Below are 26,427 nucleotides of genomic sequence, written 5' to 3'. Positions count from 1 at the left end.
ACGACAGCCATCAAGACAATATGTAGTAGGATGGTGGCATGGCTTACGACAGCCATCAAGACGATATGTAGTAGGATGGTGGCATGGCTTACGACAGCCATCAAGACAATATGTAGTAGGATGGTGGCATGGCTTACGACAGCCATCAAGACAATATGTAGTAGGTTGGTGGCATGGCTTACGACAGCCATCAAGACAATATGTAGTAGGATGGTGGCATGGCTTACGACAGCCATCAAGACAATATGTAGTAGGATGGTGGCATGGCTTACGACAGCCATCAAGACAATATGTAGTAGGATGGTGGCGTGGCTTACGACAGCCATCAAGACAATATGTAGTAGGTTGGTGGCATGGCTTACGACAGGCATCAAGACAACATGTAGTAGGATGGTGGCATGGCTTACGACAGCCATCAAGACAGTTGTAAAGCTGACTCTAATGGACAACTAAGAGACGTAATAGTTATCCTCAGAAGAGAGAGCGTGGAAATAGGGAACAAGACCAGCATAACACCTGTCATGACTGTCCTGACCAGGTCAGGTTACAGGAGACTACAACCCTATAGATTATCTCTCAACCCCAACAGAGGAGGAGAGATCTAGGGGTCTGAAGATGTGGGGGGTTTTATGACCCCTCACGCCCCTGGTAAATCTCAGGCCACAGACAAATTCCTTTGTCCTGTTACTATGGAGAACCAGCCACAGAACATTAATTAAACATGAAATAAAGGGACTTTGGAACAATGGTTTCCGTCAGCCACAATGGTGGTCATGACGATAGATGGAATATGAAAATGTATGTCATTTTTGTTTTGTTATTAAAGGTTAATAGATGACGTTATTACGAAAACATTGTAATGTGAAGAGTTTTCCAAGTATATGTTTGATGTTTATACATTGTACGTTGTATGGAAAATATCCAAATCAAAGAGAATGTTTTGGGGAAGATAAAATATTAAGTTTGTTGTCTAAAATTGGATTTGAATCATATCTAGACCTTGCCTTAACTTGGTACGCTCAGAGAATTGCCCTAAAGGCTATTACGCCCACTTCTGACCTAAGGGTATAAAACCTGTGAGTATAGAATTTACGACAAGACTACGTGACCCCAGCTGCAGCAAGGTCTAAAAAGTCAACGAACCCAGAACGCAACGCATGTTTGAGGACAAAGAAATCCTTTTCTACCCAAGCTACGGATGAGTAGCTGTGTCTAAGCGGGGGAATTCAAGTCGAACCACCTAGCCTCCATCTCCCATTGAATCGCGGTATCTTAAGGGTTTCATTCCTATGCTGTGAGCTCTGAGCTACAGAGCTGTATGTCCTCAGAAGACCACTTCCAGAGCAAAGGGTGAGGGAACAGACTCCTAAGCCAAAAAGGACACTGACATCGGGAGGACAAACGGAGAGGTGCGCCGGAGTAGTGTGTCATCGAACAGCTGAACGGTCCACGCAGAGAATCCTCGGAGATCATCCCCACGTAATTACATCATTATATTCTGACCCATAAGAGTGACAGTTTGGGGCAAGGCTAGGGTTAGAATAGCATAGCTGACAAATTCACCCAAATGTATATTTCTCTTGTTTGTGTACTTTCTTTTTTCTCTCTCTTTTGAAATCCCCTTTGTGGGTAACAAGCGCCATAGTGTGTTGGCTTGTTATACTAAGTTCTAATCAATAGCCCATAATGTGTTTTGTCTATGTGTATCTTTTATCATCATTTTAGCTTTTTAGTAAATAAATATTCCACTAAGATTGGTGTGGTACGAATTCATTGGTGAGACCCGGGTCCGTGCAGAGTCACGGGCTATACAACGTTCAGAACGAGATTGGTAGAGGCAACTGGTTAATTAGCGGCTGTTGTAAAATCGATATTCTGATATTCTTTGAGTTAATTTGGGAAATAGAAACTCAATAAAAACAAGTTTTCCCATGGTGCCCCAGGTTAATGAGTTAATAATTGCTTGATTCAGTTAATCACGCAATTAGAACCTTTAATCATTCGATGAACTACAGTCGTCACATTAACTAATACAACGTCACGTCACACCCAACCAGTGGTTGGTTCCATCTCTGAATATTCAGAAAGGTGTCCTGATTACTCGTGGTCATAAACAGGGCCTCCAGCGAGTAAAGTTTAGTCCCACCAGTAACAGCAAGAATACATCTGTAATGAACATGATGGGAGACAGAGGGCTGGTTTCAAGCACAGAACGCAGCAGGTGTTTATTGTAAAGGACCACAGGAGGTGGCAGGTAGCTGGGTCCAGGGACAGGCAGAAGGTCATACACAGGGGGTCCAAAAAGGCAACAGTACAGGCAGGGTCGTCCAGGAGATCAGGCAATAGGTTGATAACAGGAAATTCGATAGGCTAAAGTACAGGCAGGGAATAGGTAAAAGGTGTCGTTCGTGAGGCAGGCAAAAACTATCATACAAGGGAGGATTAAATTACGGGGGAAACCAGCGCTCCAAATAGAACTGTGTCACAAAACAAACAACACCTCACAATGACGGGGTGTGAAGAACTGAACTAAATAGTGTGTGATAATGACATACAAGTGTCGGAACAGGTGATCAGAATTCAGGTGATTGAGATCTGGAAAGTGAGCTGCGTTCAGGGTATCTATGTGTTTTGAGAGTGTGAGCTGGAAAGTGGGCTGGAGAGTGAGCTGCGTTCAGGGGATCAACGTGTTTGAGAGTGTGAGCTGGAAAGTGGGCTGGAGAGTGAGCTGCGTTCAGGGGATCTACGTGTTTGAGAGTGTGAGCTGGAAAGTGGGCTGGAGAGTGAGCTACGTTCAGGGGATCTACGTGTTTGAGAGTGTGAGCTGGAAAGTGGGCTGGAGAGTGAGCTACGTTCAGGGGATCTACGTGTTTGAGAGTGTGAGCTGGAAAGTGGGCTGGAGAGTGAGCTGCGTTCAGGGGATCTACGTGTTTGAGAGTGTGAGCTGGAAAGTGGGCTGGAGAGTGAGCTGCGTTCAGGGGATCTACGTGTTTGAGAGTGTGAGCTGGAAAGTGGGCTGGAGAGTGAGCTGCGTTCAGGGGATCGACGTGTTTGAGAGTGTGAGCTGGAAAGTGGGCTGGAGAGTGAGCTGCTTTCAGGGGATCTACGTGTTTGAGAGTGTGAGCTGGAAAGTGGGCTGGAGAGTGAGCTGCTTTCAGGGGATCTACGTGTTTGAGAGTGAGCTGGAAAGTGGGCTGGAGAGTGAGCTGCTTTCAGGGGATCTACGTGTTTGAGAGTGTGAGCTGGAAAGTGTGCTGGAGAGTGAGCTGCATTCAGGGGATCTACGTGTTTGAGAGTGTGAGCTGGAAAGTGAGCTGCGTTCAGAGGATCTACGTGTTTGAGAGTGTGAGCTGGAAAGTGGGCTGGAGAGTGAGCTGCGTTCAGGGGATCAACGTGTTTGAGAGTGTGAGCTGGAAAGTGGGCTGGAGAGTGAGCTGCGTTCAGGGGATCAACGTGTTTGAGAGTGTGAGCTGGAAAGTGGGCTGGAGAGTGAGCTGCGTTCAGGGGATCAACGTGTTTGAGAGTGTGAGCTGGAAAGTGGGCTGGAGAGTGAGCTGCGTTCAGGGGATCTACGTGTTTGAGAGTGTGAGCTGGAAAGTGGGCTGGAGAGTGAGCTGCGTTCAGGGGATCGACGTGTTTGAGAGTGTGAGCTGGAAAGTGGGCTGGAGAGTGAGCTGCTTTCAGGGGATCTACGTGTTTGAGAGTGTGAGCTGGAAAGTGTGCTGGAGAGTGAGCTGCGTTCAGGGGATCTACGTGTTTGAGAGTGTGAGCTGGAAAGTGTGCTGGAGAGTGAGCTGCGTTCAGGGGATCTACGTGTTTGAGAGTGTGAGTTGGAAGCATACATTACATCAGCAGCAACAATACTTCAAATTCCATGACACAGTAATTACAGTGTATTTGATGTACTGTCAAAAACCCACAGCTGGTGACAAAACCAGAGCACAATGGATAGGAGGAGGAGGAGGAGGAGGAGGAGGAGGAGAGTGGGCCTGTTGCTCCGTACTGCCAAGGACAAGCTGCAGTGCTTCATGGCGATGGCTGGGAGGGAGGCCCAGTGGAGTGTTAGGGGATTGTGTTGATGTCTCTACCTCTTGTTTCTCCATTCCCCTCTACTTCTCTCTGCCTGACAGTGCCTTGCCTTTCTGCCTTTCTGTCTGTCTTTCTTCTTTCGCTCTCTCTCTCTAACTCTCTCTTTCCCCCTCACCCCTAGTGATTGTATTCTGAGGCTGTGAGGCTCCAAGTAATTGATAATGACTTAATGAATCGCTTAATTACCTTTAATAGCTGATTTTCCATAAGCTGAATAATGTAGATAACAGAGAATTAAGTGGTTAAAAAAAGACATACTTTCTCTGATTCCAGTATTGTTGTTTGTGGTGATTGTGGTGGGGGGAATGTTGTTGTTGCCTTGTCATTCCCCCCACATACTCTAGCCAACTTGACATACTGTAACTTACTGTACAATCCTCTTGCTTTGAAGCACCACCATGCAGAGATAAAACATGTTGCACAGAAAACGAGAAGACATGATCAAGTGTAAGATTAACAAGCGTAAGAGAGGAGAAGAATAGCAGTGTGGTGTAGTGAGGGGTGGAGAACATGAAGAAAGAAAGTATTTTTCCCCCAGATCTTTTATTCAGCCCTCAACTCTTCTCTGATGATCTATGTTGATGTGAGGAGGGTGGAGCGGCACCTGTCATGGCTTAGAGGTAACATGTAGCCAGCTAGCTCTGCTCAGCACAGCGACTGTAACATGTAGCCAGCTAGCTCTGCTCAGCACAGCGACTGTAACATGTAGCCAGCTAGCTCTGCTCAGCACAGCGACTGTAACATGTAGCCAGCTAGCTCTGCTCAGCACAGCGACTGTAACATGTAGCCAGCTAGCTCTGCTCAGCACAGCGACTGTAACATGTAGCCAGCTAGCTCTGCTCAGCACAGCGACTGTAGCATGTAGCCAGCTAGCTCTGCTCAGCACAGCGACTGTAACATGTAGCCAGCTAGCTCTGCTCAGCACAGCGACTGTAACATGTAGCCAGCTAGCTCTGCTCAGCACAGCGACTGTAGCATGTAGCCAGCTAGCTCTGCTCAGCACAGCGACTGTAACATGTAGCCAGCTAGCTCTGCTCAGCACAGCGACTGTAACATGTAGCCAGCTAGCTCTGCTCAGCACAGCGACTGTAACATGTAGCCAGCTAACACTGCTCAGCACAGCGACTGTAGCATGTAGCCAGCTAGCTCTGCTCAGCACAGCGACTGTAACATGTAGCCAGCTAGCTCTGCTCAGCACAGCGACTGTAACATGTAGCCAGCTAACACTGCTCAGCACAGCGACTGTAGCATGTAGCCAGCTAGCTCTGCTCAGCACAGCGACTGTAACATGTAGCCAGCTAGCTCTGCTCAGCACAGCGACTGTAGCATGTAGCCAGCTAGCTCTGCTCAGTACAGCGACTGTAACATGTAGCCAGCTAACACTGCTCAGCACAGCGACTGTAACATGTAGCCAGCTAGCTCTTTTCAGCACAGCGACTGTAACATGTAGCCAGCTAGCTCTGCTCAGCACAGCGACTGTAACATGTAGCCAGCTAGCTCTGCTCAGCACAGCGACTGTAACATGTAGCCAGCTAGCTCTGCTCAGCACAGCGACTGTAACATGCTTTATTACTGAGGCAGGTTGGCTGACTGAGGCCCAGTGGTGACAGGAGCCTTGGCTCAGTGCACGCTGACCTATAAAGGAGATGAAAATGATGCTTTCCAGACTCTATTTATGAGTCAGTAACCGGCTAACTTACCCCCTAGTCAGCGCTATTTAATATCTCAGGGAGGACTGGAGTTATGACTTTTGCATTTAACTCACATTTCAAATCAACATCAAAATCAAATCAAATTGTATTGGTCACATACACATGGTTGGCAGATGTTAATGCGAGTGTAGCGAAATGCTTGGGCTGCTAGTTCCGACAGTGCAGTAATATCTTACAAGTAATCTAACAATTCCCCAACAACTACCTAATACACACAAATCTAATGGGGTGAATGAGAATATATACATATAAATATATGGATGAGGGATGGCCGAGCGGCATTGGCAAGATACAATAGATGGTATAAGATACAGTATATACTATATATATGAGATGAGTAATGTAAGATATGTAAACATTATTAAAGTGGCATTGTTTAAAGTGACAAGTGAGTCTATGTAGGCAGCAGCCTCTCTGAGTTAGTGATTGCTGTTTAACAGTCTGATGGCATTGAGATAGAATTGAGAGACTGAAAAACAGCTTCTATCTTTGATGCACCTGTACTGACCTCAACTTCTGGATGGTAGCGGGGTGAACAGGCAGTGGCTCGGGTGTTGTCTTTGATGATCTTTTTGGCCTTCCTGTGACATCGGGTGCTGCAGGTGTCCTAGAGGGCAGATAGTTTGCCCCCTGTAATGCGTTGTGCAGACTGCACCACCCTCTTGAGAGCCTTGCGGTTGAGGGCGGTGCAGTTGCCGTACCAGGCGGTGATACAACCCGACAGGATGCACTCAATTGTGCACCTGTAAAAGTTTGTCAGATTTCTTCAGCCTCCTGTCTGTGTGGATGGATCATTTCAGTTTGTCTGTCATGTGTACGCCGAATAACTTTCCACCTTCTCCACTACTGTCCATTCGATGTAGATAGGGTGGTGCTCCCTCTGCTGTTTCCTGATGTCCACGGTCATCTCCTTTGTTTTGTTGACGTTGAATGAGAGGTTATTTTCCTGACACCACACTGAGTGCCCTCAACTCCTCCCTGTAGGCTGTCTCGTCGTTGATGGTAATCAAGCCCACTACATTTCTGTTATTCATCAAACAGAATCTAAATTGCAATATTTTCTCCTGCAATTCACTTCAAAGAGGTTTTTAATAAGTTTGTTTGGAAGCTATTTTTTTTACCCTTCTATCCCTCTCTTCTCTCTCTCTATTCTCTCCCTCTATTCTCTCCCTCTCTTCTCTCCCTCTCTTCTCTCTCTCTATTCTCTCCCTCTCTTCTCTCTCTCTATTCTCTCCCTCTCTTCTCTCTCTCTATTCTCTCTCTATTCTCTCCCTCTCCTCTCTCTCTATTCTCTCTCTCTATTCTCTCTCTATTCTCTCCTCTCTCCCTCTCTTCTCTCTCTCTATTCTCTCCCTCTCCTCTCTCCCTCTCTTCTCTCTCTCTATTCTCTCCCTCTATTCTCTCCCTCTCTTCTCTCTCTCTATTCTCTCCCTCTCTTCTCTCTCTCTATTCTCTCTCTATTCTCTCCCTCTCCTCTCTCCCTCTCTTCTCTCTCTCTATTCTCTCTCTATTCTCTCCTCTCTCCCTCTCTTCTCTCTCTCTATTCTCTCCCTCTCCTCTCTCCCTCTCTTCTCTCTCTCTATTCTCTCCCTCTCATCTCTCCCTCTCTTCTCTCTCTCTATTCTCTCCCTCTCCTCTCTCCCTCTCTTCTCTCTCTCTATTCTCTCCCTCTCCTCTCTCCCTCTCTTCTCTCTCTCTATTCTCTCCTCTCTCCCTCTCTTCTCTCTCTCTATTCTCTCCCTCTCCTCTCTCCCTCTCTTCTCTCTCTCTATTCTCTCCTCTCTCCCTCTCTTCTCTCTCTCTATTCTCTCCCTCTCCTCTCTCCCTCTCTTCTCTCTCTCTATTCTCTCCCTCTCCTCTCTCCCTCTCTTCTCTCTCTCTATTCTCTCCCTCTCCTATCTCCCTCTCTTCTCTCTCTCTATTCTCTCCCTCTCCTCTCTCCCTCTCTTCTCTCTCTCTATTCTCTCCCTCTCCTCTCTCCCTCTCGTCTCTCTCTCTATTCTCTCCCTCTCCTCTCTTCCTCTCTTCTCTCTCTCTATTCTCTCCCTCTCCTCTCTCCCTCTCTTCTCTCCTCTCTCCTTCTCCTCTCTCTCTATTCTCTCCCTCTCCTCTCTCCCTCTCTTCTCTCTCTCTATTCTCTCCTCTCTTCTCTCTCTCTATTCTCTCCCTCTCCTCTCTCTCTCTATTCTCTCCCTCTCCTCTCTCCCTCTCTTCTCTCTCTCTATTCTCTCCTCTCTCCCTCTCTTCTCTCTCTCTATTCTCTCCCTCTCCTCTCTCCCTCTCTTCTCTCTCTCTATTCTCTCCCTCTCCTCTCTCCCTCTCTTCTCTCTCTCTATTCTCTCCCCCTCCTCTCTCCCTCTCTTCTCTCTCTCTATTCTCTCCCTCTCCTCTCTCCCTCCTCTCTTTCTTTTTCTAACCCACTACTCATTGTTTTGTTTTTTTCATCTAAAAAAGTCATTAGAAATGGCGACTCCATCAGTTAACAGAGCCGGAGGTAACAGTTTTAATTAAGCTATCACTTTCCTTGTTTTCACCCTGGTTCCCAGAGGACCTCTTAATGCTGAGACAAAGCTAAATCAAACAGGAAACATAACAAAACAACAGCACACCCACTGGGCACACACTGGTTGAATCAACGTTGTTTCCACATCATTTCAATGAAATGACATTGAACCAATGTGGAATAGACGTTGAATTGACGTCTGTGCCCAGTGGGCAGAGTCTAACACAACAGAGCTATAAAGAACACTGTTCTGGGTGTACTACTCACTGGGGCAGGAGAGATTCGGGGGGAGGGAGAGAGAGAAACTGAGTTGAAATGGCTTTAGGCCTTTCCTAGTATACTCTCCCTAAGCCCAACATGAAAAGTCTTCTGTGGAGTCCTGCAGGGTTTGGCTATATGGCTCACACAGGAACACAGCCATGTGGTCTGGAGCAGACAGCAGACTGAGGCAGTCAGGGAGGGAGGGATCTCAGGTTGGTTGTCGTTGGAAACAGCCTAGTGTTTTTAAAAGGAGGGAGGGGAGAAGGCAGGAGCAGGAGGGCAGCGGCTGGATTTACAGAGGAATTTATCCAGCCTAATGGAACAGGCAGAGTGAATGGAATAATGCATAGGGAAGGAGACAGGTAGTGAGGGAAACCAAACATAAAATGTGCATTTATCCTGTTGAGGTGACATCTCAAGCTCTTTCTTCAGGATCATTAGTGCCAACAGGGCCGTGTTGTTAATGTTCCACATGTAAATATATCCTGCTATGCCCCTGGTTCAGGGCACACAGACAGGAATGGAAGATCTAGTTACTGTACTGTGTACGGGGGGGGTTGTGATTCCTATATCCTTTACTATGTACAGAGAGAGGGGAGGGGGGTTGAAGTGATTACAATGTTACATTGGATGCCATTCTCCTTCTCCTCTTCTGGGGAGTTCCTAGTGTAGCAGATCTGTGCTGCTTGGCCCACTGTCATGTTCATGGAAAAGCAGCAGTTAGTTCCCCCTCTCCATGGCCCCCTTCAGCCTAGTCTCATGGCAGAAGACAATGCCAAATACTGGACTGGAAGCCTGCTCCAACATTCTCCCACATTCCCACCTTCCACGTATAGCTTTTGTGCTGTATGTGTTTATTTTGAATCCATTCACCATGTCACTATTAACTCAAACAACACAGAAACAGCATTATTTTTCCTTAGCCCATCCACAACTTCAACATGGAATTTGAAGTCTTAACAAAACGGAAGTAACAGAGGTTTCGCTGTGGTTAAGCGGGGTTAGGTGTAACAGTCCTGAAGGATAATGACGGGTCAGCTGGAGAGAGCGGAGAGGAAGCCAGCCCAGCTGGGCCTGCAGGCAGGCAGAGGCGTGGAGCGGTGCAGTGGCCTGTCTGTGTGTGCTTGTGTTGGCAGGCATCCCACTCAGCACACATCTATCCATCCCCCTTTCTTTTTATCTTCCACCTTCCTGTCTCTCTCAGCGTGTCTGTCAGGCCGTGGGAGATGTCTGTGTTTGTGAATGAGGATTTGGTACCTAAGCCTAAACCTAGACCCCAACTCCACTCCACCCCACCCCACCCCACCCCACTCAGTACCTTGCCTGCCTTCTCTGCCTCAGCTCTCTACCGCCCCCCACAGGTCTCAACACACACAGCACTCAGTGTTAATGTCTAGAAAGCAATTATGCATCTGCTTTTTTACACTCTAACTACTTTAAAATGGTCCTGCAATTTTCTAACTTTCTTTAACTGAAATATGAATGGAGGGTAGGCTAGAGTTTGGATTCTAGGGCAGGGCCGATGACTGCTTGGTGATTGGCCATCTTTCTTCTACCCCTGGTATCACCCCAGCACAGTGGCAGAGACTCCATTGTTGCTGAAATCCTCTTAGCTGGGCAGAGCAGAGCAGAGCAGCAGAGAGGCAGCTAGCAGACAGCTCCACAGTGCTGTGGACCTCCACACACAGCACAGAATGACACACTGATTCAGTAAGAACAAGACACCATCCCTCAAAGTCATCACTGCAGCATTTCCCTCTCACACTGTGCGCCTGTGTAATGCAAAGTGACAACGCATCGCCCGCCTTTTAATGTCTTTTGATATGGGGTAGTGAATGGGATAAAGTAGGTGTGTGTGTGGCGCGTGAGGGATATTTAGCTTGTTTTTTGATCCCTCTTTTTTCACAGTCATTGTGCTCACTGTGCAGATGGAAATGATGGAGCTGCAGACTCATATAAGCTCTGGGGTTTAGTTTATGTACTGTATGTAACATAACAGACCTTATTGTGCGGTCTGAGTGAATTGCATGGCCATAACAGGGGTCCACAGGAGTCAATCCCTCCTCTCTCTTAGAATTTTTTGATGGGGTCATTTGAAATCAGTGTATCTATCACTACCCCTTTCTTATCCAGCCGTCCAGCCAATCACCATCATTCCCCCTGGTTTGTGTACCAACAGCATTTATCACCTGCGGCCCAAAACATGCTGTTATTTATTATCAAACAGGGACCCAGGGGTTCTTGTAATCCTCTTACAATTTGGCGGAGACAGAGATTGTTTTCTGACCCCTTGAGTGGCCCCGGGCATAGTCTTAGGTCCTCATCTCTTCCGGCTCCAGGTGTAGCTCCAGCGCCAAACTCACCTCAAGCCCCCCAGCCCAACTCTAGCCTTTCTCCCCCGCCCCAACTCTAGCCTATCTCACCAGCCCACCAGCCCCAACTCTAGCCTTTCTCCCCAGCCCCCCACCAGCCCCAACTCTAGCCTTTCTCCCCAGCCCCCCACAGCCCCAACTCTAGCCTTTCTCCCCAGCCCCCACCCCAGCCCCAACACTAGCCTTTCTCCCCAGCCCCAACTCTAACCTTTCTCCCCAGCCCCCACCCCAGCCCCAACTCTAGCCTTTCTCCCCAGCCCCCACCCCAGCCCCAACTCTAGTCTTTCTCCCCTGCCCCCACCCCAGCCCCAACACTAGCCTTTCTCCCCAGCCCCAACTCTTGCCTTTCTCCCCAGCCCCCAACCCAGCCCCAACACTAGCCTTTCTCCCCAGCCCCGACTCTAGCCTTTCTACCCAGCCCCCACCCCAGCCCCAACACTAGCCTTTCTTCCCAGCCCCAACAGTAGCCTTTCTCCCCAGCCCCCACCCCAGCCCCAACAGTAGCCTTTCTCCCCAGTCCCCCCCAGACCCAACTCTAGCCTTTCTCCCCAGCTCCCCCCCAGCCCCAACTCTAGCCTTTCCCCCACCCCAGCCCCAACACTAGCCTTTCTCCCCAGCCCCAACACTAGCCTTTCTCCACAGCCCCCCCCAGCCCCAACACTAGCCTTTCTCCCCAGCCCCCCCCAGCCCCAACTCTAGCTTTTCTCTCCAGCCTCCACCCCAGCATTAGAGCCTCAGATCCAGCTCCAATTTTAGCCTCCAGCAGGGGACTCAGGGGAGGGCTGGGGCCATGTTAGCTGGTGATACATCAACAGGCATTATACCCTCTGTGGGCTAAGCTCCAAAGGGAAGACATAACCTTGGCAATGACTTTGTGGAGGGAGAGGGCTGTCAGTGCTACTCCTCCGCATGTTAACGTGCTCTGAGGCTGGGCTGGAACTGGGACTGGGGCTGGCATGGGCTGGGGTGGGCTGGCTTGGGGTAGGGCTGGGGTGGGGATGGCTGGCCTGGGGTGGGGCTGGGATGGGGTGGTGTGGTGTGGGCTGGCCTGGTGTGGGGCTGGGATGGGGTGGGCTGGCCTGGTGTGGGGGTGGGGTGGGGCTGGGGCTACGGCCTGGGCTCTGTCCTTGATATGTGAGGTGCCAATGTCAGTCTACTGTAACTTTAGGACATGCAATGCCAAAGCCTATTCTTCCTACCATTTGTCATTATAAAAGTGTTCGTAACAGTTTATCAATTCTTTATACAGTATGTTACTTATCCATATTGTATTCCTTCTGGCAATCTGTACAAAGAATTATACTGTCTCTTGTTTGTTTTGTCTGTAGTATGCTTAGCATGTTCATTCCTTTAGGTGTTGACGTGGTGGTTACTGGGCCAGGTAAGGCTATGACACTTTAACCTTGAGACAGAAATACACAGAAACAATCTAGCTGGACTACTGATCCACCTCATCTGAAGGGTTTCCTTCTGTGAGGGAACTGTGGGTGAATTATCACAAAGGTGAGCCCATCTATGGATTGGGGTTATGCCGCTATCTATGGGCTAGGCAAATCAATTAAATATTTTGAATAGGTTATTTTTTATGCTGCCATCCAATCCCATTTCCTTGATACCTGGATTTATACATCTTGAGCTGTTCGTGTCTAATGATGTTCTGTACTTTGTCATTCTGTATTATGTTTCATGTTCTGTTTGGACCCCAGGAAGAGTAGCTACTGCTTTTGCAACAGCTAATGGGGATCCTAATAAAATACCAAACACCCCTTCCTTCACCTGACACCCAAAGTTAGCTTTCTAGCACAGCTTAGTTTAATGCATTGAGCTTCCTCTTCTATTCCTTGAAATCTGGCTGCCTAAGAAAGTGTTACTTCCGGCGCCGACAGAGATGGCCGCCTCGCTTCGCGTTCCTAGGAAACTATGCAGTTTTTTGTTTTTTTACGTGTTATTTCTTACATTGGTACCCCAGGTCATCTGAGGTTTCATTACATACAGTTGAGAAGAACTACTGAACAAAAGAGCAGCGTCAACTCACCATCAGTACGACCAAGAATATGACTTTCGCGAAGCGAATCCTGTGTTCTGCCTTTCATCCAGGACAACGGAATGGATCCCAGCCGGCGACCCCAAAAAACGACTTAGAAAAAGGGGAAAACGAAGCGGTCTTCTGGTCAGACTCCGGAGACGGGCACATCGTGCACCACTCCCTAGCATTCTCCTCGCCAATGTCCAGTCTCTTGACAACAATGTTGATCAAATCCGAGCAAGGGTAGCATTCCAGAGGGACATCAGAGACTGTAATGTTCTTTGCTTCACGGAAACATGGCTCACTGGAGAGACGCTATCGGAGACGGTGCAGCCAGCTGGTTTCTTCACCCATCGCGCCGACAGAAACAAACATCTTTCTGGTAAGAAGAGGGGCGGGGGCGTATGCTTTATGGTTAACGTGACGTGGTGTGGCCAAAACAACATACAGGAACTCAAGTCCTTCTGTTCACCTGATTTAGAATTCCTCACAATCAAATGTAGACCGCATTATCTACCAAGGGAATTCTCTTCGATTATAATCACAGCCGTATATATTCCCCCAAGCAGACACATCGATGGCCCTGAACAAACTTTATTTGCCTCTTTGCAAACTGGAATCCATATATCCGGAGGCTGCATTCATTGTAGCTGGGGATTTTAACAAGGCTAATCTGAAAACAAGACTCCCTAAATTGTATCAGCATATCGATTGCGCAACCAGGGTTGGAAAAAACTTGGATCATTGCTATTCCAACTTCCGCGACACATATAAGGCCCTGCCCCGCCCTCCTTTCGGAAAATCTGACCACGACTCCATTTTCTTGATCTCTGCCTACAGACAGAAACTAAAACAAGAAGCTCCCGCGCTGAGGTCTGTTCAACGCTGGTCCGACCAATCTGATTCCACACGCCAAGACTGCTTCCATCACGTGGACTGGGATATGTTCCGTATTGCGTCAGACGACAACATTGACGAATACGCTGATTCGGTGTGCGAGTTCTTTAGAACGTGCGTTGAAGATGTCGTTCCCATAGCAACGATTAAAACATTCCCAAACCAGAAACCGTGGATTGATGGCAGCATTCGCGTGAAACTGAAAGCGCGAACCACTGCTTTTAATCAGGGCAAGGTGACTGGAAACATGACCGAATACAAACAGTGTAACTATTCCCTCCGCAAGGCAATCAAACAAGCTAAGCGTCAGTATAGAGACAAAGTAGAATCTCAATTCAACGGCTCATACACAAGATGTATGTGGCAGGGTCTACAGTCAATCACGGATTACATCAAGAAAACCAGCACTGTCACGGACCAGGATGTCTTGCTCCCAGGCAGACTAAATAACTTTTTTGCCCGCTTTGAGGACAATACAGTGCCACTGACACGGCCCGCAACTAAAACATGCGGACTCTCCTTCACTGCAGTCGACGTGAGGAAAACATTTAAACGTGTCAACCCTCGCAAGGCTGCAGGCCCAGACAGCATTCCCAGCCGCGCCCTCAGAGCATGCGCAGATCAGCTGGCTGGTGTGTTTACGGACATATTCAATCAATCCCTATCCCAGTCTGTTGTTCCCACATGCTTCAAGAGGGCCACCATTGTTCTTGTTCCCAAGAAAGCTAAGGTAACTGAGCTAAACGACTACCGCCCCGTAGCACTCACTTCCGTCATCATGAAGTGCTTTGAGGACCATATCACCTCCACCCTACCTGACACCCTAGACCCACTCCAATTTGCTTACCGCCCAAATAGGTCCACAGACGATGCAATCTCAACCACACTGCACACTGCCCTAACCCATCTGGACAAGAGGAATACCTATGTGAGAATGCTGTTCATCGACTATAGCTCGGCATTTAACACCATAGTGCCCTCGAAGCTCGTCATCAAGCTCGAGACCCTGGGTCTCGACCCTGCCCTGTGCAACTGGGTACTGGACTTCCTGACGGGCCGCCCCCAGGTGCTGAGGGTAGGCAACAACATCTCCACCCCGCTGATCCTCAACACTGGGGCCCCACAAGGGTGCGTTCTGAGCCCTCTCCTGTACTCCATGTTCACCCACGACTGCGTGGCCACGCACGCCTCCAACTCAATCATCAAGTTTGCGGACGACACAACAGTGGTAGGCTTGATTACCAACAACGACGAGACGGCCTACAGGGAGGAGGTGAGGGCCCTCGGAGTGTGGTGTCAGGAAAATAACCTCACACTCAACGTCAACAAAACTAAGGAGATGATTGTGGACTTCAGGAAACAGCAGAAGGAACACCCCCCTATCCACATCGATGGAACAGTAGTGGAGAGGGTAGTAAGTTTTAAGTTCCTCGGCGTACACATCACAGACAAACTGAATTGGTCCACCCACACAGACAGCATCGTGAAGAAGGCGCAGCAGCGCCTCTTCAACCTCAGGAGGCTGAAGAAATTTGGCTTGTCACCAAAAGTACTCACAAACTTCTACAGATGCACAATCGAGAGCATCCTGTCAGGCTGTATCACCGCCTGGTACGGCAACTGCTCCGCCCACAACCGTAAGGCTCTCCAGAGGGTAGTGAGGTCTGCACAACGCATCACCGAGGGCAAACTACCTGCCCTCCAGGACACCTACACCACCCGATGTCACAGGAAGGCCATAAAGATCATCAAGGACAGCAACCACCCGAGCCACTGCCTGTTCACCCCGCTATCATCCAGAAGGCGAGGTCAGTACAGGTGCATCAAAGCTGGGACCGAGAGACTGAAAGACAGCTTATATCTCAAGTCCATCAGACTGTTAAACAGCCACCACTAACATTGAGTGGCTGCTGCCAACACACTGACTCAACTCCAGCCACTTTAATAATGGGAATTGATGGGAAATTATATGAAATATATCACTAGCCACTTTAAACAATGCTACCTCATATAATGTTTACATACCCTACATTATTCATCTCGTACGTATATACTGTACTCTATATCATCTACTGCATCCTTATATATAATACATGTATCACTAGCCACTTTAACTATGCCACTTTGTTTACATACTCATCTCATATGTATATACTGCACGCAATACCATCTACTGTATCTTGCCTATGCCGCTCTGTACCATCACTCATTCATATATCTTTATGTACATATTCTTTATCCCCTTACACTTGTGTCTATAAGGTAGTAGTTTTGGAATTGTTAGCTAGATTACTTGTTGGTTATTACTGCATTGTCGGAACTAGAAGCACAAGCATTTCGCTACACTCGCACTAACATCTGCTAACCATGTGTATGTGACAAATAAAATTAGATTTGATTTGATTTGAAGTGACGCCTCAGAGGAGCCTGATACTGTGTAAACAAAATATGCAAACCCAGTGGGCCAACTATAGACCTCGTCCTGCCTGATTTCATAGACTCGCTGTAACATAGTAAATGTAAATCTGGGACACTCAAATTAGTATAATATGTTATGTTTGGTATGGTTACATAAGACCGACGGTCACTTAAGGCACAAACGAAAGTACCGTGGTTGGTTGGGGTGGATGGGTAGGCATATAATGCGGACGTCTAGCAACCGAAAGGTTACGTGTTCCAATCTCAGCATTTTTAGCTAATTAGCAACTTTGCAACTGCTTACTACTTTTTAGCTTCTTTGCAGTTACTTAGCATGTTAGACAACCCTAACCTTAACCCTTAGCCTAGCTAACTTTAGCCACCTAGCTAACTTTAGCCACCTAGCTAACTTTAGCCACCTAGCTAACGTTAGCCCTGAGTCCAGGTTAGCTAGTAAGGCATCCCAATGACCTAATGAAAGGCTTTATATATATATATTTATATATATTATTTTTACCCCTTTTATGTGATATCCAATTGGTAGATAGAGTCTTGTCCCATCACTGCAACTCCCATACGGACTCGGGAGAGGCAAAGGTCGAGAGCCATGCATCCCCTGAAACACGAGCCTGCCAAGTCGCACTGCTTTTTGACACACTGCTTGCTTGACCCAGAAGCCTGCCGCACCGTGTCAGCGTGCATGCGCCTGGCCCGCCACAAGAGTCGCTAGAGTGCGATGCCACAAAGACATCGCGGCCGGCCAAACCCTCCCCTTACCCAGACGAGGCTGAACCAATTGTGTGCCGCCTCATTGATCTCCCGGTCGCGACCGGCTGCGACAGTGCCCGGGATCAAACCCGGGTCTGTAGTGATGCCTCTAGCTCTGCGATGCAGTGCCTTAGACCGCTGCGCCACTCGGGAGGCACATGAAAGGCTTTTAACTGAACAAACAACTCTAATGGGCTCCACATCTATAGCACCAGTAGTCAAGTCATTTTGGGTTTGTTAAGTTGGCTGTTTACCGTCTGTTTATTTAGCCTCTGCATGCGCCAGTACCGTGGCAGGTTCTGTTAGGGAAAAGTCAGAAAACGCACATGGTACTCGCTAATCCCAGTGGCACCATCAAGTTCCCACCACAACCCACAAACGTCCCCCTCTCCTGTCCCACTTCCCTGTTCACCACACACCCCAGCCAAGGCTGGCCCGTCCCCATCCCAGTGGCCTCTGAGTGGTGCGGCTGGTTAGGGCTGGTTCTTCTTATCTGCCAGGCCCATTAGCCCACACTGATGCCAATGCAGGGGAGCCACAGTTATCCAGTCCTGTTAGATGAATGGCTGCTCTGTTTTTATAAAAGATCATACGCTCATCAATACACAGTTTTCTGTTATTCATTGGTTTTGCACACTCATCTCAGTTTTGAGAAGTTGTTAGCTTAGCTTTCAATTGTCTCGGCCCACTCTTTCTCTCTCTTTCGTTCTCTCTCTCTCCTTCTCAGTTGTTTCGGTCCCTGCGGAAAAGTGGTTGGTTTTGCTGATATTCTTTTAAGACACAATCATCAAAGACAGTTTAGACAATCTAATGATTACATTTTGATGTCTTTATAACACTGTGTGATTGTGCTTCATTTTAATGACCATATTTTGTGTGGAACGTGTGTTCCCTAATCAGGGAACAGATGGCTCAGCAGAAGCATATTTTAACTACCAAATGACTGTTGCTTTCTACATAATGTGGCTGTCTGATGAGGCACTTGAAGTGAACTTCTATTTTCCTGTGAATGGGATATTAATCTTGCCTCTTCCTCTCCCTCTCTCCTCTCCCCTGTCCACAGGCATTATCCACCAGATGAAAGGAGACTATGAAACTGCACTGAAACTGCACAAAACCCACCTCTCCATCGCCCAGGAGCTCACTGACTATGCTGCTCAGGGCCGGGCCTACGGTAACATGGGCAACGCCTACAACGCGTTGGGGGCCTTTGACCAGGCCGTGCGCTACCACCGCCAGGAGCTACAGATCTCCATGGAGGTCAACGACCGAGCCTCCCAGGCCTCCACCCATGGTAACCTGGCCGTGGCCTACCAGGCTCTGGGGGCCCACGACCGCGCCCTGCAGCACTACCAGAACCACCTCAATATCGCCCGTGAGCTGCGAGACGTCCAGAGTGAGGCTCGCGCCCTCGGCAACCTGGGGAACTTCCACTGCTCCCGGGGAGAGTTCCCCCAAGCCGTGCCCTACTACGAGCAGTACCTCCGCTTGTCCCCTGACCTCCAGGACATGGAGAGTGAGGGGAAAGTCTGCCACAACCTGGGCTACGCCCACTACTGCCTGGGAAGCTACCAGGACGCTGTCAAGTACTATGAGCAGGACCTGGCTCTGGCTAAGGACCTGCATGACAAGCTGAGCCAGGCCAAGGCCTACTGTAACCTGGGACTGGCCTTCAAGGCTCTGGGTAACTTCACCAAGGCAGAGGAGTGTCAGAAGTACCTGCTCTCTCTAGCCCAGTCTCTTAATAATGCACAGGCCCGCTTCAGAGCCCTGGGCAACCTGGGGGACATCTTTGTCTGCAAGAAGGATGTGACCGGAGCTATCCAGTTCTATGAGCAGCAGCTAGCCCTGGCTCACCAGGTGAGATTCACTCGGTCCTAATTATAGTCATAGTCACAGGAAAGGTCTCCACTTTGTCTGCATACAGTAAGAAAGATTAGCATGACATACTGTAAGTAAGTCAAGCACTCCATTGATTTTGAAAGGCAGAGTTGTTAAAATGTAATACTGCTGCTGTTTCTCATTTGCTAATGCACTGAAATCCTGTCTGTGCTTTATTTCAGATGAAGGAGCGCAGGATGGAGGCGTGTGCCTACGCTTCCCTGGGTGCCACCTACAGACTGGTGCAGAAGTACGACAAGTCCTTGGGCTACCACACCCAGGAACTGGAGGTGTACCAGGAGCTAGGCGATGTTCCCGGGGAGTGTAAAGCCCACGGCCACCTGGCAGCTGTCTACATGGCCCTGGGGAAGTATGCCATGGCCTTCAAGAGCTACGAGGAGCAGCTAGAGCTGGGCCGCAGACTGAAGGACCCGGGCATAGAGGCCCAGGTCTACGGCAACATGGGCATCACCAAGATGAACGTAGGGGTGATGGAGGAGGCTATAGGCTACCTGGAGCAGCAGTTGGCCACTCTGCAGCAGCTGAGTGGCAACGAGGCCGTACTGGACCGGGGCAGGGCCTATGGTAACCTGGGAGACTGTTACGAAGCCTTAGGAGACTTTGAGGAAGCCATTAAATACTACGACCAGTACCTGTCTGTGGCCCAGAGCCTGAACCGCATGCAGGACCAGGAGAAGGCTTACCGAGGTCTGGGCAATGGACACAGGTCAGTGACATCGCTCATTAGCCCCTACTAAACACACTTAGAAACCTGTAATGTAATTGGTTATACACTGGACAAAAGTATGTGGACACGCCTTCAAATGAGTGGTTTCAGCTATTTCAGCCACACCTGTTGCTGACAGGTGTATAAAATTGAGCACAAATCCATGCAATCTCCATAGACAGACATTGGCAGTAGAATGGCCTTACTGAAGAGCTCAGTGACTTTCAACGTGGCACTGTCATAGAATGCCACCATTACAAAAAGTACATTTGTCACATTTCTGCCTTACTACAGCTGCCCAGTAAGTGCTGTTATTGTGAAGTAGAAACATCTAGGAGCAAACGTAGGCCACACAAGCTCATAGAAAGGGGCCGCCAAGTGCTGAAGCACATAGTGAGTGAAAATCATCTGTCCTCAGTTGTAACACTCACTACCAAGTTCCAAACTGCCTCTGGAAGCAGTCAGCACAATAAGTGTTTGTTGGGAGCTTCATGAAATGTGTTTCCATGGCCAAGCAGGCGCATGCACAATGCCAAGCGTCGGCTCGAATTGTTTTTCTTTTTTTTACTAGGCAAGTCGGTTAAGAACAAATTCTTATTTTCAATGAGGGCCTAGGAACAGTGGGTTAACTGCCTGTTCAGGGGCAGAACGACAGATTTGTACCTTGTCAGCTCGGGGATTTGAACTTGCAACTTTCCAGTTACTAGCCCAACACTCTAACCACTAGGCTACCCTGCCGCCCCAATGTTGTAAAGCTCGCGGCCATTGGACTCTGGAGCAGTGGAAACGTGTTCTCTGGAGTGCTGAATCACGCTTCACCTTCAGACAGATCTGAGTTTGGACGAGTGCATAGTGCCAACTGTAAAGTTTGGTGGAGGAGGAATAATGGTCTGGGGCTGTTTGTCATGGTCCGGTTCAGCCCCTTAGTTCCAGTGAAAGTTAATCTAAACGCTACAGCATACAATTACATTCTAGACAATTCTGTGCTTCCAACTTGTGGCAACAGTTTAGGGAAAGCCCTTTCCTGTTTCAGCATGACAATTTCCCCATGCACAAAGCGAGGTCCATACAGAAATGGTTTCGTCGAGATCGGGGTGGAAGAACTTGATTTGCCTGAACAGAGCCCTGATCTCAACCCCATCGAAGACCTTTGGGATTAAATGTAAAGCCAACTGCGAGCCAGGCCTAATCACCCAACATCAGTGCCTGACCTCACTATGCTCTTGTTGCTAAATGGAAGTCCCCACAGCAATGTTCCAACATCGAGTGGAAAGCCTTCCCAGAAGAGTGGAGGCTGTTACAGCAGCAAAGGGGGGACCAACTCCATGTTAATTCCCTTGATTTTGGAATGAGATGTTTGACGAGCAGGTGTCCACATACTTTTGGTAATGTGGTGTAGCTCCCTATCAGGTCACTCAGTAGGTAAATTATGCTAATTTGCTTTAGCCCTAACATCATACAGAATATTGGCGTTTCTCTCACTCCCTGCAGTAACTCCACTTTTCCCACTGAATGAGCCACTTAGATACTGTTCCAGGTAAGCACTGTCATCTGTCCAAATGTCCTCTTCTTGAAGTAGTGTTTGGAATAAAGTGTCACTAAAGGATTGGGTATACAGGGTGTCTCTGCAGCTCTCCACTGAACAGTACTGTAGCTCTATAATGAAAATCTGTGGTTGGATGAAAAGCACTCTAAAACCATGAAATCTCTGATTGCCTGTTACGAAAAGCTAATATCTGAATCATAGATGAAGAGTCCTGCTGAGGAAAGTAGAAATAGAACATGAATTTGTCTTTTTCTCGGTTAATAATTTTTATTTAACCTTTATTTAACTTTATTTAAATTTAAAGGCATCATATTTCTAATACACCTAAGCCACCATTGCAATCAGAAAGCCATTCTGCATGGGCCTCCTGAGTGGCGCAGCGGTCTAAGGCACTACATCGCAGAGCTAGAGGTGTCTCTATAGACCCGGGTTCGATCCCGGGCTGTATCGCAACCGGCTGTAATTGGGAGTCCCATAGGGCGGCGCACAATTGGCCTGACGTTGTCCGGGTTAGGGGAGGGTTTGTCCGGGGGGGGCTTTACTTGGCTCATCGTGCTCTAGCGACTCCTTGTGGCATGTCAGGACTCCTGCAGACTGACCTCGGTCGTTAAATGGTGTTTCCTCCGACACATTGGTGCGGCTGGCTTCTGGGTTAAGTGGGCAGGTGTTAAGAAGCTCAGTTTGGCGTGTCATGTTTCAGAGGACACATTGGTGCGGCTGGCTTCTGGGTTAAGTGGGCAGGTGTTAAGAAGCTCAGTTTGGCGTGTCATGTTTCAGAGGACACCTCCCAAACACGTTGGGGAGTTGCAGCGATGAGACAAGATGGAAAAAAATCGGGATAAAAACATTCTGCCTTTGAATAAGTTGCCAATATCAATTTATTCTGGTGACAGATAATTTGCTCATAATCATAGTAATCCTACTTTGCATAATCTTTTTTCTTTTTGTGCCCGCTGCTGTTTTCTTTGTGCTTGCACTGGCACTGGCACTTCAGGACCACCATAGTTTAGAGACACCTTGACGGTCGGTGTTGAGGATCCTGAGGCTGAGTGAGGCTGGTGCTAGCTGCTTCAGCACTGAGCCTACTGGCCCCCAGCTGATCGGTATGCAAAGAGGCTTTGGCAGACAGACATCTGAAACCGGGGGAATCGCAGTTAATTCGAGACAACCTTTTACGTTCTTTCTACTTTCTCCACCCCCCGCGTGAGTCTGATAACATCCTGATAGAATACAGGGCGAAACAAAACAGGGTGGCAGCAACGGAGTCCTAATTTCAGAGAATATTTTTCCCTCTTATTGTGCATCAACAGCAAGCCACCGTAACAATCAGAAGACAGAACCCTGCATTAGCCATGCATGAGCTGACTGGGGAAGAATGTAGATCTGACTCCTATCATCCTCACTTCCTCCTCTCTCTATCCCCCTCGCAGTCTCGCGCTCCATCTTTCTCTCCCAGAGACTTTACTCAACCACCTCACATTAACACACACCATTAATTCATCTCAAGCCTTTTATTCTTTTAATGGTCCTTTTCAAATGACATCGAGCAATTGTTGCTCTGCCGGGGAATGTGAAAATGGGCTATTTGCAAGGTTTCTGCAGCATGTGCAAAGCATTCAAGAGAACAAAACCGTGGTATGAATGCAGGTCTTAGCCAGTGTGTAAGCTTATTCACAGAGATAGACAGAACCTGTATCCATGTGACATCCCATCTAGGCCAATTGGAGGGTGCATTTATTATCTCCCCCCCCAACCCATTGTATCATTCATTACCCCTTCAGCCCTTCCTCTTCCCCCTACACACATATTAACAATGGTCAACGAAATTGTTAAAAGGTTTCAAAAACAATTGCAACAGACAGTGGATAAAGATACTCCAATCGGTTAGAATTTTTATAATCCATCAGTTATTGACTAATTTATAACACATCAAATATTTTAGTGGCAGGGACAACTCAATCAAGTTTGCTGTGTTAGGCCTGATTACCAACAATGATGAGAGGTGAGAGCCCTGGTGGAGTGGTGCCATGAAAATAACCTCTCCCTCAACGCCAACAAAACTAAGGAGCTAATCGTGGATTACAGGAGACAGCAGAGAGAGAACGCCCTCATCCACATTGACGGGGGGCCACAGTGGAGAGGGTCAAAAGCTTTAAGTTCCTTGGCGTGCACATCACTGACAACCTGAAATGGTCCCTTCACACAGACAGAGTGGTAAAGACGGTGCAACATCACCTTTATCAACCTCAGGAGGCTGAAGAAATTTGGCCTGTCCCCTAAAATCCTCACAAACTTCTACAGATGCACCATTGAGAGCGTCCTGTCGGGCTGTATCGCGCACCTGGTATGGTGATTGCACCGTCCACACCGCAGGGCTCTCCAGAGGGCGGTGCGGTCAGCCCAACGCATCACCGCTGGCACACAGCCTGCCCTCCAGGACATCTACAGCACCTGGTGTCACAGGAAGATGATCAAGGACCTCGGCCACCCGAGCTACGGCCTGTTCATCCAGCTACCATCTAGAAGGTGGAGACAGCACAGGCTCATCAAATCTGGGACCAGATTTTTTTTGTTTCTGGTGTCCTTTGACAGCTCTTTGGTCTTGGAGTGTGACTGTTTGAGGTTGTGGGCAGGAGTCTTTTATACTGATAACACGTTCAAACAGGTGCCATTAATACAGGTAAAGAGTGGAGGACAGAGGATCCTCTTAAAGAAGAAGTTACAGGTCTGTGAGAGCCAGAAATCGTGCTTGTTTGTAGGTGACCAAGTACTTATTTTCCACCATAATTTGCAAATAAATTAATTAAAAATCCTACAATGTGGTTTTCTGGATTTTGTCTGTCATAGTTGAAGTGTACCTATAATGAAAATTACAGGCCTCTCTCATCTTTTTAAGTAGGAGAACTTGCACAATTGGTGGCTGACTAAATACTTTTTTGCCCCACTGTATGTATACACTGAATGTACAAAACATTAGGAACACCTGCTCTTTCCATGACATAAACTGCCCAGGTGAAAGCTATGATCCTTTACTGATGTCACTTGTTAAATCCACTTCAATCAGTGTAGATGAAGGGAGGGAGACAAGTTAAGGAAATATTTTTAAGCCTTGAGACAATTGAGACATGGATTGTGAATGTGTGCCATTCAGACGGTGAATTGGCAAGACAAAATATGCCTTTGAATGGGGTATAGTAGTAGATACCAGGCGCACCGGTTTGAGTGTGTCAAGAACTGCAACGCTGCTGGGTTTTTCACACTCAACAGTTTCTCGTGTGTATCATGAATGGTCCACCACAGAAAGGACATCCAGCCAACTTGACATAACTGTGGGAAGTATTGGAGTCAACATGGGCCAGCATCCCTGTGGAACGCTTGCGACACCTTGTAGTCCATGCCCTGACGAATGAGGCTGTTCTGAGCGCAAAACGGGTTGCAACTCTATATTAGGAATGTGTTCCTAATATTTTGTACAGTCAGTGTATACTATATTCTAGTCATGGCTCATCATATATTATTTATTGTGTATTTTCTTGAGTATGTGTGTATTGTTTTTTTTATTGCTAGGTATTACTAGACTTTTGGAGCTAGAAAACACAAGCATTTCGCTGCACCTGCGATAACATCTGCAAATCTGTGTACTCGACCAATAAACTTTGATTTGATTTGACAAATAATGAGTTGAGGGATTTTGGCGAGAATTCGGGTTTTCAATTTATTGTCAAATAAAAATATAAACATCTCATCGTGCTGCTAGCTGTGCCACCAGAGAATCTGGTTTTGAGCCCAGGCTCTGCCGCAGCCGGCCGCGACGGGGAGGCTCATGGGGCGACGCACAATTGGCCCAGCGTCGTCCGGGTTAGGGAGGGTTTGGCCAGCAGGGATATCCTTGTCTCCTCATGCACAGTGCACGCTGACCAGGTCGGCAGGTGTACGGTGTTTCCTCCGACACATTGGTGCGGCTGGCTTCCGGGTTGGATGTGTGTTGTGTCAAGAAGCAGTGCGGTTTGGTTGGGTTGTGTATCGGAGGATGCATGGCTCTCGACCTTCGTCTCTCCCGAGTCCGTACGGGAGTTGCAGCGATGAGACAAGACAGTAACTACTACCAATTGGTTCCCACGAAATTGGGGAGAAAAAGGGGTAAAAAATTCAAATAAATATAAACATCTTAGAATGCACTCATATATACATTTTGTTGTTGTATCAGGTATTTTTTTTATATGTGCCTAATTTTCAGAAATTCATCAGGTGTATTTGCATATATGAATACATTATCAGAAAGGGGTGGAACAGGGCTGTAACCACAACACATCCTCTGTCTACCCTACCTGCACTGTCTAGACTGCCTCGTTAATTACTGTTGTCACATTCTCTTGCATAATTCAACAAGTATGTGCATAGCAGGATACCATCGGATTAAAAATCAACTCTAGATTACGTCTATACATACTTTACATTGTTTGGGAGATCAAACATAATATCACTATAATTCTAGTGTTCATTTTCGGGAGTTGCTTTCATTTCTGGCCATCTAATTCGTGAACATTTCAACTGCATAATTTTGTATTTATTTTTATTCCACCCAAAAAATAAACACCCATCAAAAACATAAAAATCAAAAACAACAAAAATAAACACCCATCCTGTGATGTAAGTGTCGTGAAGGTGCGTTAAATCCCTGACAAAGCTTTAGCGTTTTTCTAGAGTAAACGGAAAGACAGTGTATTCCATTGAGGACAGTGAGTCCATTTCGGCCATTACCGGAGTGCGTTTGACAGGTCATTACAAACGATTCCGCGGTCGTAACGTTAACAGGGTATACGACAGGCACAAGCAAGAATATGAAAGAGTCACAGGAGTAAAATGAAAGCAATCAATCAAGTGGATTCTGCACCCTTCAAACAGGAAGTAGATGGCTGAAAAAGACAGATCCTCAGATGGGCAGGGCATGCACGTTGCTACACACACACACACACACACACACACACACACAAACACACACAGTCCTCAGATAGTCATCTGCTGTGCTTTTTGTTGGGAATCTGAATATTCATTACCACTGAAATGATGCAGACCTTGGCAAATGGCATAGTTCCTGCTCTTGTGACAATGCAATGTGTGTTCCTCATTCTTCCCTTATTGCACAATGTGGCCATATGTGCAGATTAGATAAAAGCTGTACTACTATCCCCCTGATAGGAGATAAGGAGAGAGGAACAGGGTGACA

The 26,427-nt window shown here is 47.7% G+C and overlaps 1 protein-coding gene across 3 annotated transcripts in view; it reads left to right on the top strand.

Annotated features, from left to right (window-relative positions):
* The window catches only part of LOC118370546 (tetratricopeptide repeat protein 28-like), a 379,819-nt gene that overhangs the window by 326,398 nt on the left and 26,994 nt on the right, over positions 1-26,427 (top strand). For all 3 annotated transcript variants that reach the window (XM_052461490.1, XM_052461491.1, XM_052461492.1), the window contains 2 exons: positions 18,110-18,906; positions 19,110-19,654. In XM_052461490.1, the coding sequence (XP_052317450.1) occupies positions 18,110-18,906; positions 19,110-19,654 (1,342 nt within the window). The remainder of the gene's footprint in view (positions 1-18,109; positions 18,907-19,109; positions 19,655-26,427) is intronic.

Source organism: Oncorhynchus keta, chromosome 14, assembly GCF_023373465.1.
Source record: "Oncorhynchus keta strain PuntledgeMale-10-30-2019 chromosome 14, Oket_V2, whole genome shotgun sequence".
In the NCBI taxonomy this organism is placed as follows: Eukaryota; Metazoa; Chordata; class Actinopteri; order Salmoniformes; family Salmonidae; genus Oncorhynchus; species Oncorhynchus keta.
The sequence above is the reverse complement of the archived record's forward strand: the minus strand, read 5'-3'. Positions and strand labels throughout refer to the sequence as shown.